At 43.0% G+C, this 11,959-nt stretch overlaps 1 protein-coding gene across 2 annotated transcripts in view; it reads left to right on the top strand.

Moving 5' to 3' along the window:
• The first annotated feature begins 285 nt into the window (after positions 1-285).
• NRBF2 (nuclear receptor binding factor 2) overlaps positions 286-11,959 on the top strand; it is a 28,463-nt gene continuing 16,789 nt past the window's right edge. Inside the window, exons 1-2 of one of the 2 annotated variants that reach the window (XM_029609734.1) lie at positions 286-480; positions 9,885-9,969. In XM_029609734.1, the coding sequence (XP_029465594.1) occupies positions 451-480; positions 9,885-9,969 (115 nt within the window). In that variant the 5' untranslated portion in view covers positions 286-450. Of the gene's footprint in view, positions 481-9,884; positions 9,981-11,959 lie in introns of those variants that run through there. The other variant, XM_029609735.1, reaches the window with a different exon arrangement.

The raw sequence follows: 11,959 nt of genomic DNA, 5'->3' as shown, positions 1-11,959 counted from the left end.
CTCTACAATCCAGAAAAGAATCTTTATCGCTAATATCCTATTCGATGGTCCGAATTTCTTTTTGCCCATTTCTATTTCAAGAACAGTAAGCTCCAGCATGAAGCTTCCTGCTCGCAGACGCCGGCTTGGGTTGCCATGGAAATCACACCTCCCTCTCTTATACTACTATGGCCCACGAGCAAAGTCTTCTGGCGAGCTATCGCGAGATTTGCTTTCTCGTTGGGTGTTGACAGACTGACCCTCCCGCCCCCCAGGTGCCGGTGTGACGTCATCACGCTGCCGAAACGTGTGTTGGAGAGGAGGAAGCAGTGCAGTGTTGACACTGGCGAGCGGAGAGCCGTGGGACAGAGAGAGAGAGAGAGGCTGCGAGCGGCCAGGCCTCATGCCACGTCCCAGCAGCGGCGGCCCTTCTGCGGTGTAGCGGCCATTCCTCGGCAGCAACCCGTCTCTATGGAAGTGATGGAAAGCCCTCTGAACTTGGTGAGTATCCACTGTCGGCGGCAACAAAAAATGTGGAACAAAGAGCTGCGAGTAAAGCCGGGGACTGCGCGCCCTCTACTGCCCCACTTCCGTCCAGGGGAAAGGATGGAAACGGGTTTAGGGCGCATCTGCTGGAGCAGTGGAAGTTAGTGAAGATGCTCCCTTCGGGCTACCCCCCCCCAACTAATGCCTCGTTTGGCCGCCACGGCTCACTCCCTCTCCTGCGCAGTCTCTGACGTGTTATCCTGTATTCCGAATACCTGCGGGCACAGTTTGTGAAGTATTTAATAACGAGACCTTTTACAGTTTCCTTGTTGATACTTAAGTAACCCCGTAATAATTGAGGAGGAGAGACATTCTGACAATGTCTGTTGTGGGTGAATTGAAATTTAGCTTGGATCACCGTGAAAAATTACTGGCATTTCAGATTCAGAATTTTTTTCCTCGACCTGCTGAAGCGAGTGTAACTCTCAAGCTAGTCAGCTGTGTGTTAGTTTAGGTTCAGAAATGATTCACGTCCTTTCGAAGAAGTTCTTGTATCTGTTTCGTAATGTCAGATTGGGTCAGAATCACAAGACATAACCACGAGCAGAGGCTTGCCGGTGGTATGCCAGATTTGATTTGGGTTGACTAGCGTTGAGCTATACTAGAAGGCAAGATATTTGAGTTGCTACTACAAGCTCTGCCTTTTCAGAGACTTTGTCAACATTCAACATAGTCTGATTTGAAAGGAATCCTGTTAATGATTTTGGGAAATTGTTTTAATCATATCTACCAGTGTGAAATAACCTCTGAATAATTAAGCAGATTGCCATATACCAGTTGAACTGGTATGATTGCAAAGAGGAAGCATAAAGATTTTATTTTCGTGAGTTAGAGATGACTGCATTAGTCAGGAATGGGAAAGCTGCCAGTTATTTATGCAGCCCTAATAAATGCTATAAAATGTATTTTATAATTAAAAAAAGTGCAGACATTTGAGGATGAATGTTAGGGCAGTAAGCCTCAGCAATCATTTTACAAAATAAAGCATATTTAATAATCTGAACGTGCAATCCTATTGATTATTGGAGGGTTTTTTTTTTTATGTTGTTCAGCAATGGTACATCTGGCAGTGAAACAAAGGATTAAAGTGATATTTTAAGAGTACTTTGCAGTACATTATAGATTTTTTTGGTAGTAGACACTCAGAATGTAATCAACATGTATTTTAAAATACTAAATATCTTTTGTAGAAGATTTTTTTTTAATTCAGTAACTACTTAATGCCTTTCTGTGATTATATAATACGTATTATCTTAGGATTCTCAATTTAATAATTCAGTTACTTGTGCAGCTTTTCCTCTGAATTGATCTTATGCATCATGAGAAATGACAGTCATTCCCATTTTACCACCCTGTCAGTGTCCCTTTAATACATTTGGGTTGCAATAGATTATTGCATCAAAAAAGGAGAGAAAGTAAATGAGAATTCAGAATAATAGAAGAGAAACACTTATCAATAGAAATAAAGACAAGAACAAATGAGATGGGAGTGAAGAGTTACCAGAATTATTTAAATCAGACTGGGTATTTGGGCATAGAAGAAATGCATGGATAGAAAAACTGCAAAGAATGGAAGTGGCAGCACTAGGACAGGACATAATTAACAGGGACACAATTTTACAGTGTTTCTCTTCTAGCAATCTTGTATAACAAGGACATTTTTCTTATTACTTTATGTGACTTAGCAACATATGAAATCCCACTCTTCCTCCCCTGGAACCACAATATACTACTAAAGCTGCCATTGCCATGGCTTCCCCCATCTCTTTCCTTTGCCTGATACATTACTGGGTCTCAACCTGCAGCTACAGCCATTTTTTTCCACTCTGTCTCCGTCTGCTGCAATCCCAATGTGCTAATGCAGTCGCTGCCCCTCCCACCCTTCATAGTGCAGATCTGCAATAGCAGCCAATAATTTTGCATTTTCAGATCAAATGTATCTCATAAGTACTAACTCCTGGAAATCCTGTGGTACTTGAGGCTGGAGCCTGCTTGTTTTTCAATGAAACATGAAAGGTAATTGGTATGGACAAAAGTATAGTCTGTGTATGATAGAGAGCATATTGCAGATAACACTGTCAGAATTGCTCCAGTTGGACCAAGTGACCCAAAGTGGTAATGTGCATAGGAACCAAAACACTGTCAAAAATGATGATGGGAGTCAGGTGGCACCTTATAGTCTAACTAATTTATTGAAGCATGAGCTTTCGAGGACAACCCACTTCGTTAGATGTGAGATATCAAAAATGAGAACAGTAATAACTGTTTCCTTATCTTGTTAACCCACTAGTCTAGACTGGAGTATCTCCACCTACTAACAGAAGGAGACAAGAGGACACACTCTTTTTCAGTGACATCATCACTTGAAATATAGGCTGGTGCTGCACCAGCAATAATCAGTATTTCTCTGTCTCCAGCAGATGGTCAGCATGCTGGTCTAGTGTAGTAAGGTTCGTAGCTCCTAGGTCCTCATCCTTCAGGCCCAGTCCCTAGTGGAACTTGCTCCTAGAGCAGGGGTCAGGAACCTTTTTGGCTGAGAGAGCCATAAACGCCACATATTTTAAAATGTAATTCCATGAGAGCCATACAATATGTTTAAAACTAAATACAAGTAAATGTGTGCATTTTATGTAAGATCACACTTTTAAAGTACAATAAGTCTCTGAAAATATTACACCAGGCCTTAAGACACCAATACATCTCCTATTAGGAAAACAGACCAAGTCAGGCTGCTATAGAGTCCTACACAGAAACTACAACGCCAGCAGAAAACCTCACCTGAATCACGTGCTGTCCCTCACCTAACATAGAATAAAGAGACCAAAACGCATAACAAGAAGCATGCAGACAAAAACTGAATTGGAAACTGCAACAAGCCAGAGTCTCTGTATGCAGTGTAACAAAGGAAAAAAGAAACATCACACATCCTTATAAAACAAATCAAGAAATATAAAATCATCAGCAGTAAAACTGTACTAACAAAAAGAACATATTTCGAAACAGCTGATGAGTGGAATATCCAATAATTAAAAACTCATATAAAACATTTCCAGATACCAACAAAATATTTCAAAATAGCAGACACAAAGATCCAGTAATGAAAAATAATAAGGATACAAAAATTTTTTGCTCTGCATACCTGGGAACGTTTGATATCCAGGTGTCCTGAGATTGTTCTGAATTAGCAGGAGGTGGGGTGGTTTGCTTGGAACTTTCTCCTCTCTCAGTCACATACCAGCGCTCTCTCTCACACTGGCTCTCAATGACACACCTATACACACATGCTCTCAGTCACTCACATATACAAATGTTTTTTCTCTCTCACTTATATAGGCTCTTAATTACACATTTACACACATGCTGTCTATCTTTTCACGCTTACACACACACAGGCTTTCAATCACATAAATACATGCTGTCTTTTTCTCTCACACACAGACTCATTCACATGCTTACAAACATGTCCTCTCTTTCTCTCATTTACACACAGGCTCTCAATCACATACTCACATGCTCCCTCACCTAAATCAGCTCTCAATCACACACAGACACACATGGTCTCTCTCTCTCATTTAAACACAGGCTCTCAATCACATACTCACATGCTCCCTCACCTAAATCAGCTCTCAATCACACAGACACACATGGTCTCTCTCTCTCATTTAAACACAGGCTCTCAATCACATACTCACATGCTCCATCACCTAAACCAGCTGTCAATCAGACACAGACACACATGATCTCTCTCTTACTTATACACACAGGCTGCTCTTAATCATACATACACATGATCTCTCTCACACACAAAGGATCTCAATCATACACACATACTCTTTCAAACAAACAGGTTTTCAATTACAAACTTACACATACAGGTTCCCAATGGTAAACTTACATTCATGCTCTCTCTCTCACAAGCAGGATCTCAATCACAGACATACTCTCTTTCACATATACAGGCTCTCAATCATTCACATACATGCAATCTCTCACTCACACACACAGGATCTCAAACACACATGCTTGCTCGCTCATTCACTCTCTCTCTCCCCCCGGGAACTCGCGGCAGCAGCAGCCACCTCCCAACGCTAACCTCCTTCATTTTCAGCCCTCGCGGAGGCGAAGGTGGAGTCCCATCGGCCGCGGTTGAAGATTTTCATTTTCCTCCGAGCCGCGCTGCAGTCTTCTTCCCGTCGGACACTAGCGTGCCTGCGCGGGAAGACCCGCGGGAAGAAGAGAGCACCGGCGTGCTCTCTTCTTCCCGCGGCCCGGAAGAGGAAGTGGAGAGCATCGGGTGCCTGCGCGGGAAGACCCGCGCAGGCACCCGATGACTCCAGCGCTGGCACCCGGCTGACACCCGATGACTCCCGCGCAGGCACCCGGATGACTCCAGTCGGCGTGCTCTCTTCTCCTCCCCCCCGCGGCCCGGAAGAGGAAGTGGTGAGCATCGGGTGCCTGCGCGGAAGAAGAGACCACGCTAGTGTGGTCTCTTCTTCCTGCGCAGGCACCCGATGCTCTCCACTTCCTCTTCCGGGCCGCGGGGGGGGGGGGAGGAGAAGAGAGCACGCCGGTGCCGCTGACTCCAGCTGTCCTGCCGCGTTCCGCCCGGGCTGACAGCATTTTAAGCCCGGGCGGCGGAGGACCGGGGAGCAGCTGGGTCAGCGGGGAACCGCGAAGTATGGCGACACTTGTCTGCGAGCCAGATGCAGCCCTCAAAAGAGCCATATCTGGCTCGCGAGCCATGGGTTCCCGACCCCTGCCCTAGAAGAAAAGAGAGAAAAGAGGAATATGATACAGACTATTAAATACCCAAAAGATATAAATAATGTACAAGAATAAAAGCTTTTCCAGTGGAAAGGGGAGTTGTAGAACTAGAGGTTATGAAATGAAGCTCCAGGGAGACAGACTCAGGAGTAACATCAGGAATATGAATATGGACTCTTTGGGCCAGCCGGTCAAAATTTATCCTGATTTGGCCAAGGCAATGCAAGAAAGGTGTAGAGAATGCCTGACTTTACGCCAGGAAGTACAGGCTCTTGGAGCCTCCTTCCTACTTGGATACCTTTTGTAAATGTGTCATCAAATCGAGAAACAAATGCAGCTAAAATGTATTTTTAATGGAGAGGGTAGTGGTAATAGAATTCAAATGGGAGTGGGATAAACACAGAGGTTCCCTAGTGGCTAGAGGAAGGAAATGAAAAACTGGTTTAACCTATAGCAGTTTTTGGTGAAACATTTATGCATGGGAATAACCTGCACAGAGCAGCAGTTAAAACCAGCAATTGGTGTATGTATGGGATCCATCTGGACATATTTTACAGTTAACATATGATATCGCTATCTGGCTGTTAATATTCAACAGAGTTTGATCATGTTCACTTGTGATGGTGATAGGGCAGGGCTGTCCAGTCTTGTGCTTCTAAGGCCAAGGCAGGTCATCTGTGCACTGCAAGAATAAATGTATAAATAAAGCTGGAGGGAGAGGTCTGGCCATAAGCTGCTTTTACAGCTGGAACCTCGTTATCCTAAGGGTTGCCTGCACAGATCAGTAGTTACAACCCTAAAAATGTTGCTGGACAGACTAGATGGACCATTTTGGACTTTATTTGCTGGCATTTCCTGTGTTAAAACTGGTGACCAAATCAATGTTTATGATCCTGATTAGCTCTCTGCTTACTAGATTTCTGCCTCACTAGAGTTTCATAGAAGAAATTGTATTTAATATAATTTGCAAATTTGTATTCTATTTTCCAAAATCGATCTCTTTAAAGCAGATTACAACATACATTAAAATTTGTAAGTTTGGGGGAGGAGTTAAGATGACCTCATGAGCAGACACAACTCCAGGCTGCTCTTCGTTTTCTTGTGGTTTTATTTTATTTCATTGTGCCTTCTGCAAGGAAAAGACGAGTGCGGGTCTTTCCTTCCGAGCACCCCCCCTCCCCCCTCCCCAATGAGGTAGTGTACCATAGAGGAGTTTGTGTCTTGCAGTCCGGAGAATGAGAGGGCCTTGAGTCCCATTGTCAAAGTGGGTGGAGGAGAATCCTTTAGACTAGGGAGGTTGCATTGTTGAGCCCGTTGAAGAGCCGTTTACCTCAGGCTGAGCAGGATCAAGTCATCACAGGTGCTTCTGAGGCATGGAGTGATGAAGTCACAGAGGGCACCTCGGTGGAAGGAGCTGCTGGTGTTGGACTCTCAACCATGGTTGAAGCTGGTCACAAGGAGGAGACTCCAGAGTTTGGATCCTCAGAGCAAGTACTTCTTTCGCTACAAGAATCATCGGTGGTATCATCTGGAATGGACAAGTAGTTCTTGGGACCCTCAGCAGTGAGTGAGTCATTTGGTGTAAGGGGGCTTTCCCTTCCATCAAAACCGGCCGTTGTAACCCTAAAAGAATTGAGGGATTTAATTGCCAGCCTCTCGACTTCCTTTTCTGAGTGTTACAGTAAGGATAACACTTTGTCTTTATCCTGTTGTGTCCTATTTGGAGGACATTCTCTTAACCCATTATGTTCCAAATGTTTTTAAGACTGGACTCACTTTCTCAGGATTATCAGAAAACATTGCATGAACACTCTATCAGATTCAGTCTCTTGAAAGAGCTGCTCAGAAAGTAGAATCGGTTAATGCCACTATTATCCAGGAACGGGGTTTTCTTACTCGTAGGCTGGTCGGTATCTGTAGAGAATCCTCTCAGATATTTGAATATATGATTTACCAATTTTCCTTTAAGGAAATATTTAATGGAAATAGTACATCTCTTTCTTGAGACAGTTTAATAAGGCATATTTCCTTCATTTTAAACAGACCCGTGGCCAACAAGCAGCCTCTCAAGTTCCATCGGATTTGGTTAATTTGACCTTTTTTTTTTTTTTTTTTTTTTATCTACATCTCTTGAAATAATTGAAAGATCTAATTTTCTTTTTTAATGAGCATGACTTGAGTTACATTATGAAAGCTTACTTCAAAAATATGAATTATGGACTCTTTGGGCCAGTCAGTCAGAATTTATTCTGATTTGGCCAGAGCAACGCAAGAAAAGTATAGAGCAGAGCTTTCCAAACTTTTCATGTTGGTGACACACTTTTTAGACAAACATAATTTCGGGACACAGTAATTCAGTCTACTAGCAAACCAGAGGTTAAAGGTTAAAAGAACGAAACTTATTTCGACAATTTATGTATGTTTCCTTAATTATATACATAAATAAAATGTTTCACGACACAACCTATCTTGTGAAAACCTTTCATTTATATTAAAAATATATAATATTCCAAGCAGCAGCTCTGGGCAAACGTCACTCTGCACACATGCAAAGACGCACTGCAGTGATCACCCAGAACTCCCAAATTGTTGTGTGTGTGTGTGTGTGTATATATATATCTATATATCTATATATCTATAAAGAATGAGGTGAGTGGGTTGAGGGGATCCAGAGGGAAGGGACTGGGGGTGAGGGAGGGATGTGTAAGGAAGGAAAGGGGAGAGTGGAGGTGGAGATGGGAGTTCAAAAGGGGATATGAAAGAGAAGGGGAGAATGAGTGCGAGTCCAAAAGGAGATGCGAGAGCCCCTTTCACATCTTTCAAATCCCCACTCGTTCACCCCTTTTCGCATCCTATTTTGAGCTCCCATCTCCACTTTCCTGTCACTCACCCCACCTTTCCTTCCATTTATCACTCATCCCCTTCTCTCACCTTCCCTCTCATACCCCTTTGCTCGCTCACCCCATTCCCTTCCCTCTCACTCACCCTCTTTCTTTCTCTCCCATTTGACTCAACCTCACCCCTCCCACTCACTCTTCTTTCCCGTCCCCCCCCCTCCCCCAATGGTCGTCGATTATCCTTTCTTCCTCCGGGTCACTCACCTCTATATTTGGGCCCAACCGTACGTGTGCTTTTCTGCTGGTAGGGTGTGGGAAGACCCTCCCCTCCCCCTGTACGACATCACTCAGTAAGAAACCTGCCCCGCGGCCGGGGATTCCTCTACTGCTCGCTGGAAAGGGCCAGGGCCACAGGGGAGTTTGTGGGTGGCGGAAGCCGGGGGACACTTTCTGCCGGCGTCGTCCTCTAGGTTTGCACCACGCTTGGCCCCTGCCTAATTATAAAACCGCCACGATTCTGCAATTAGGCAGGGGGCGAGCGTGGTGCAAAACTGGAAAGCAGACACCAGCAGAAACTATGACCGCTCCTGCGCAGACCCCACGGAGCCGTGGCTCTGGCGCAGGACCAGCCCACACCTTCATTCATTAACAAAGAATGCGACAAGATGGAGGGCCGGTCCTGTGCCAGAGCCGCGCCACCACGGGGTCTGCAGTTAAGTACTTTTTTTTAAAGAATAGGCCAGATGAACCTACAGCAATTTTGCTCGGTTGCACTCGCAGCTGGAAATCTTTAATGCTTTCGCTGAATGCGCTGTGCAGGCAGTCACTACTACAGCGCAGGGCCACAGTCGCAATGTAAACAAGAGCTGTGCAAGACCACGTGACCAGCTAGACCGGCCCTGCCCAACACTGACTTTTCTTGGAGTTACTCTGCAGCGGAACGAAAGATAAGCAGGTCTCCTGTGTCCCGGAGCGCTGCGTTAGAGTATCAGAGGAAGTGAAGGTAGGTGACATCACTTGCTCCGCCCCCTCACGTGGACCGGGCTTGCGCAACACACTGCAGGCGACAAACCAACATGTCGTGACACACACTTTGGAAAGCTCTGGTGTAGAGAATGCCTGACTTTATGCCAGGATGTACAGGCTCTTGGAGCTTCCTTCCTACTTAGATACCTTTGTAAATGTGTCATCAAATTCAGAAACGAATGTAGCTAAGATGTTTTTGGAAAGAAGAAATCCTAGTTGTTTTGTCTTTGTCCCTAACAGTTTAAGCTCTGACTGTCCTTTTTTGTGAATAGAGATTAGATTTCATGTTATGACCTTTTCCTTTTGTTTTTTTCTTTCTGATTATTTCTCCTCGCTTTTTCTCTTCTCCCTCCTTTTGCTTGGAAGGTCTATGTTATATGAGAAAAATTTCCTTTTTTGATATATTTTGTGATTTTTTTTTTTAAATCTGTTTCTGTGCAGAGTTTGCTCTTTGTAATATTTTGAAATTGTTAAAATGTGTACAAAATATGCAAGTTTCAATTTCAAACATATTTTATAATTTAATCCTTCTGATTTTTAAGACCTGTTAAAACTTGATTGTGTGGTCATTAGGTTACTCTGTCAAACTCATACATCATTTTGTTGCTTGTTCCACCTCAAGAATTTTTTAATAGTTAAAACTAATATACAGATCAACATCTTAAAAGGGGAAAAAAGTTATTCTCTTCTTAGTAAAATTAAAATTTTTTTTGTTTGTTTTTGCATTTTTAGGCTCATCAGCAGAGCAGAAAGGCAGACCGGCTATTGACAACAGGGAAGTACGAAGAAGCTATTTCTTGTCACAAGAAAGCAGCTGGTGAGAATGGGGTCTGTAAAATCTAAATCTTAGTGCCAAGTAGTCAGCCCCATCACCAAACCAGAATGACAAAACTCTTCCAAACCCACCATCCTCTTTATATTGCTGAGTTTTCCAAAACCAGACGTTTGCTCCTCCTCCCATTTCAGTAACATACACTTAAAATTCTGTCTACCAGCTTACAGTGTATTAATTAGAAAACAGAATACATGTACGTTTTTTGTTCTTAATTCAAGCCTGGATTCTGGATTCCTGGAAGCTGGATTCCTACCAGCCAAAAAGGTGTACCTGTGAGGGCCATTAGATACTAAGTTAAATAGGGACAAATGGTAAAAGCTTATGCTAACATCTTAGTCCTTGAAATGTATAATCTACTGGCCAAGTACTTTGGAATACTGTTTTTAAAACTTGTTTAAATGGAGTCAAGGGCTTTCCCATCTTGGAAGAGCAAGTCCCCTTTAGTATAAGAGAGGGTAGAGGGAGACATTCAAATGTCTCAAGCCATAATCCCAGTGTGAGCATCATTCTCTTATTGAATGATTTATGCAATTAGTGTCTATTGTTTTGATAGGTATACAGTTAATAGAGTTATAGAGTATTTTCCCTATAGACCCAAAATAAGAAAAAAAAAGTTAGTAAATCAGGCCTTTATCACATATTGGCCATTAAAAACCAGTTTCAAAACTGCACATCCAAAAATTCTCTGTATACCCTGCTTGCACAATGCAGTAAATCCCTTTAATGCTTGGAGTCATAGTGAATAGTTCTCTAAAGCTATCACTCTACAATGTATCAGCAGTCAAAAATGAAATAGAATACTAGGAATTAATAATAAGGGATTTGCAAATAAGACAGCAAACCATAGCATGTGATCTTGTAACCTATTAGCTTCAAGGTACTACATTATACTGGCCTTCAGTGGTGCTTCCATTACCTAACCCAGCTAGTACAATAATAATTAGAAGTTCTAGCAGAAACGCAAGTGCTTACATAGTTGGGTCTCACTGGTAAGCTACATTTTTGTTATGTTGACCAGATCAGTATGATGAGTTGATGGTGACAGCTGCCTTTGGAAAAGGCCATGGGACCTATGAGGTCCAGATGTGTGGGTAACAGCTGTATTGGTAGCTGTTTGAATTTAATGCGGGCCCTTTTGCCTGGACATGGGAGGGGTGCTGTGTGTAAACTTAAATAGGTATTTTGTTTACTTAGCTACACGAGGGTGGAGTACAATGGAGGAAGAAAACAAAAATGATCTTGGATAAAAAGCAGTCTTAGAGATGGTCACATAGTATGGCTGGCATCTAGAATATTTCTTGTCAAATGAGGACAGGAATAGCTGGGCAGATTGAATGGACCAGCTGTGTTTTTTCTGCCATCAACTACTATATTACTCATCACTGATGTTAAACTAACAGGGCCCTAGTGTTCAGCTTCCTCCATGCTTCTACTCTTGTGGAGCAATATTACATCTGTTCTTTATTTATTTATTTATTTATTTATTTATTATTTTTATTATACCGAGTTTCATGATCGGAATCACATCAACCCGGTTTACAATTAACAATGTGAGTAAAGACAGAGAGTAACAAAGTAAAGAACATTTCCCAATACAACAACAAATATAGTATGAAACTTAACAAATATTATAACAATATTTTGGATGTGAGAAAGTTACAAAAAACATGGAAAAATAACTTGGATATGAAAGGGAAGGAATTGTAGAACGTTCTTCTCTAATCTCTTGGAACCTCTCCTGTTTCAAATGGTAAATTGAACAGAGCTACAAGGGGTATAGTTAGAGGTTCCATAGTCTTGCTTACATTGGAGCAGATTTTAAAAGCCCGATTTATGCGCACAGGGCACTCGAGCACCGGTGCACCTAAGTCCCAGGGCTTCGTAAAAGGGGCGGGAAGGGGTGTGTCGGCAGGCCAGGGGTATGTCTGGGGGCGGTCCGGGGTGGATCCTGGAGCGTGGCGACAGGGGAGGG

This window comes from Rhinatrema bivittatum, chromosome 7 (assembly GCF_901001135.1).
Source record: "Rhinatrema bivittatum chromosome 7, aRhiBiv1.1, whole genome shotgun sequence".
Taxonomy (NCBI): Eukaryota; Metazoa; Chordata; class Amphibia; order Gymnophiona; family Rhinatrematidae; genus Rhinatrema; species Rhinatrema bivittatum.
Note: the sequence above shows the minus strand (reverse complement) of the source record. Positions and strands in the feature narration are given on the sequence as shown.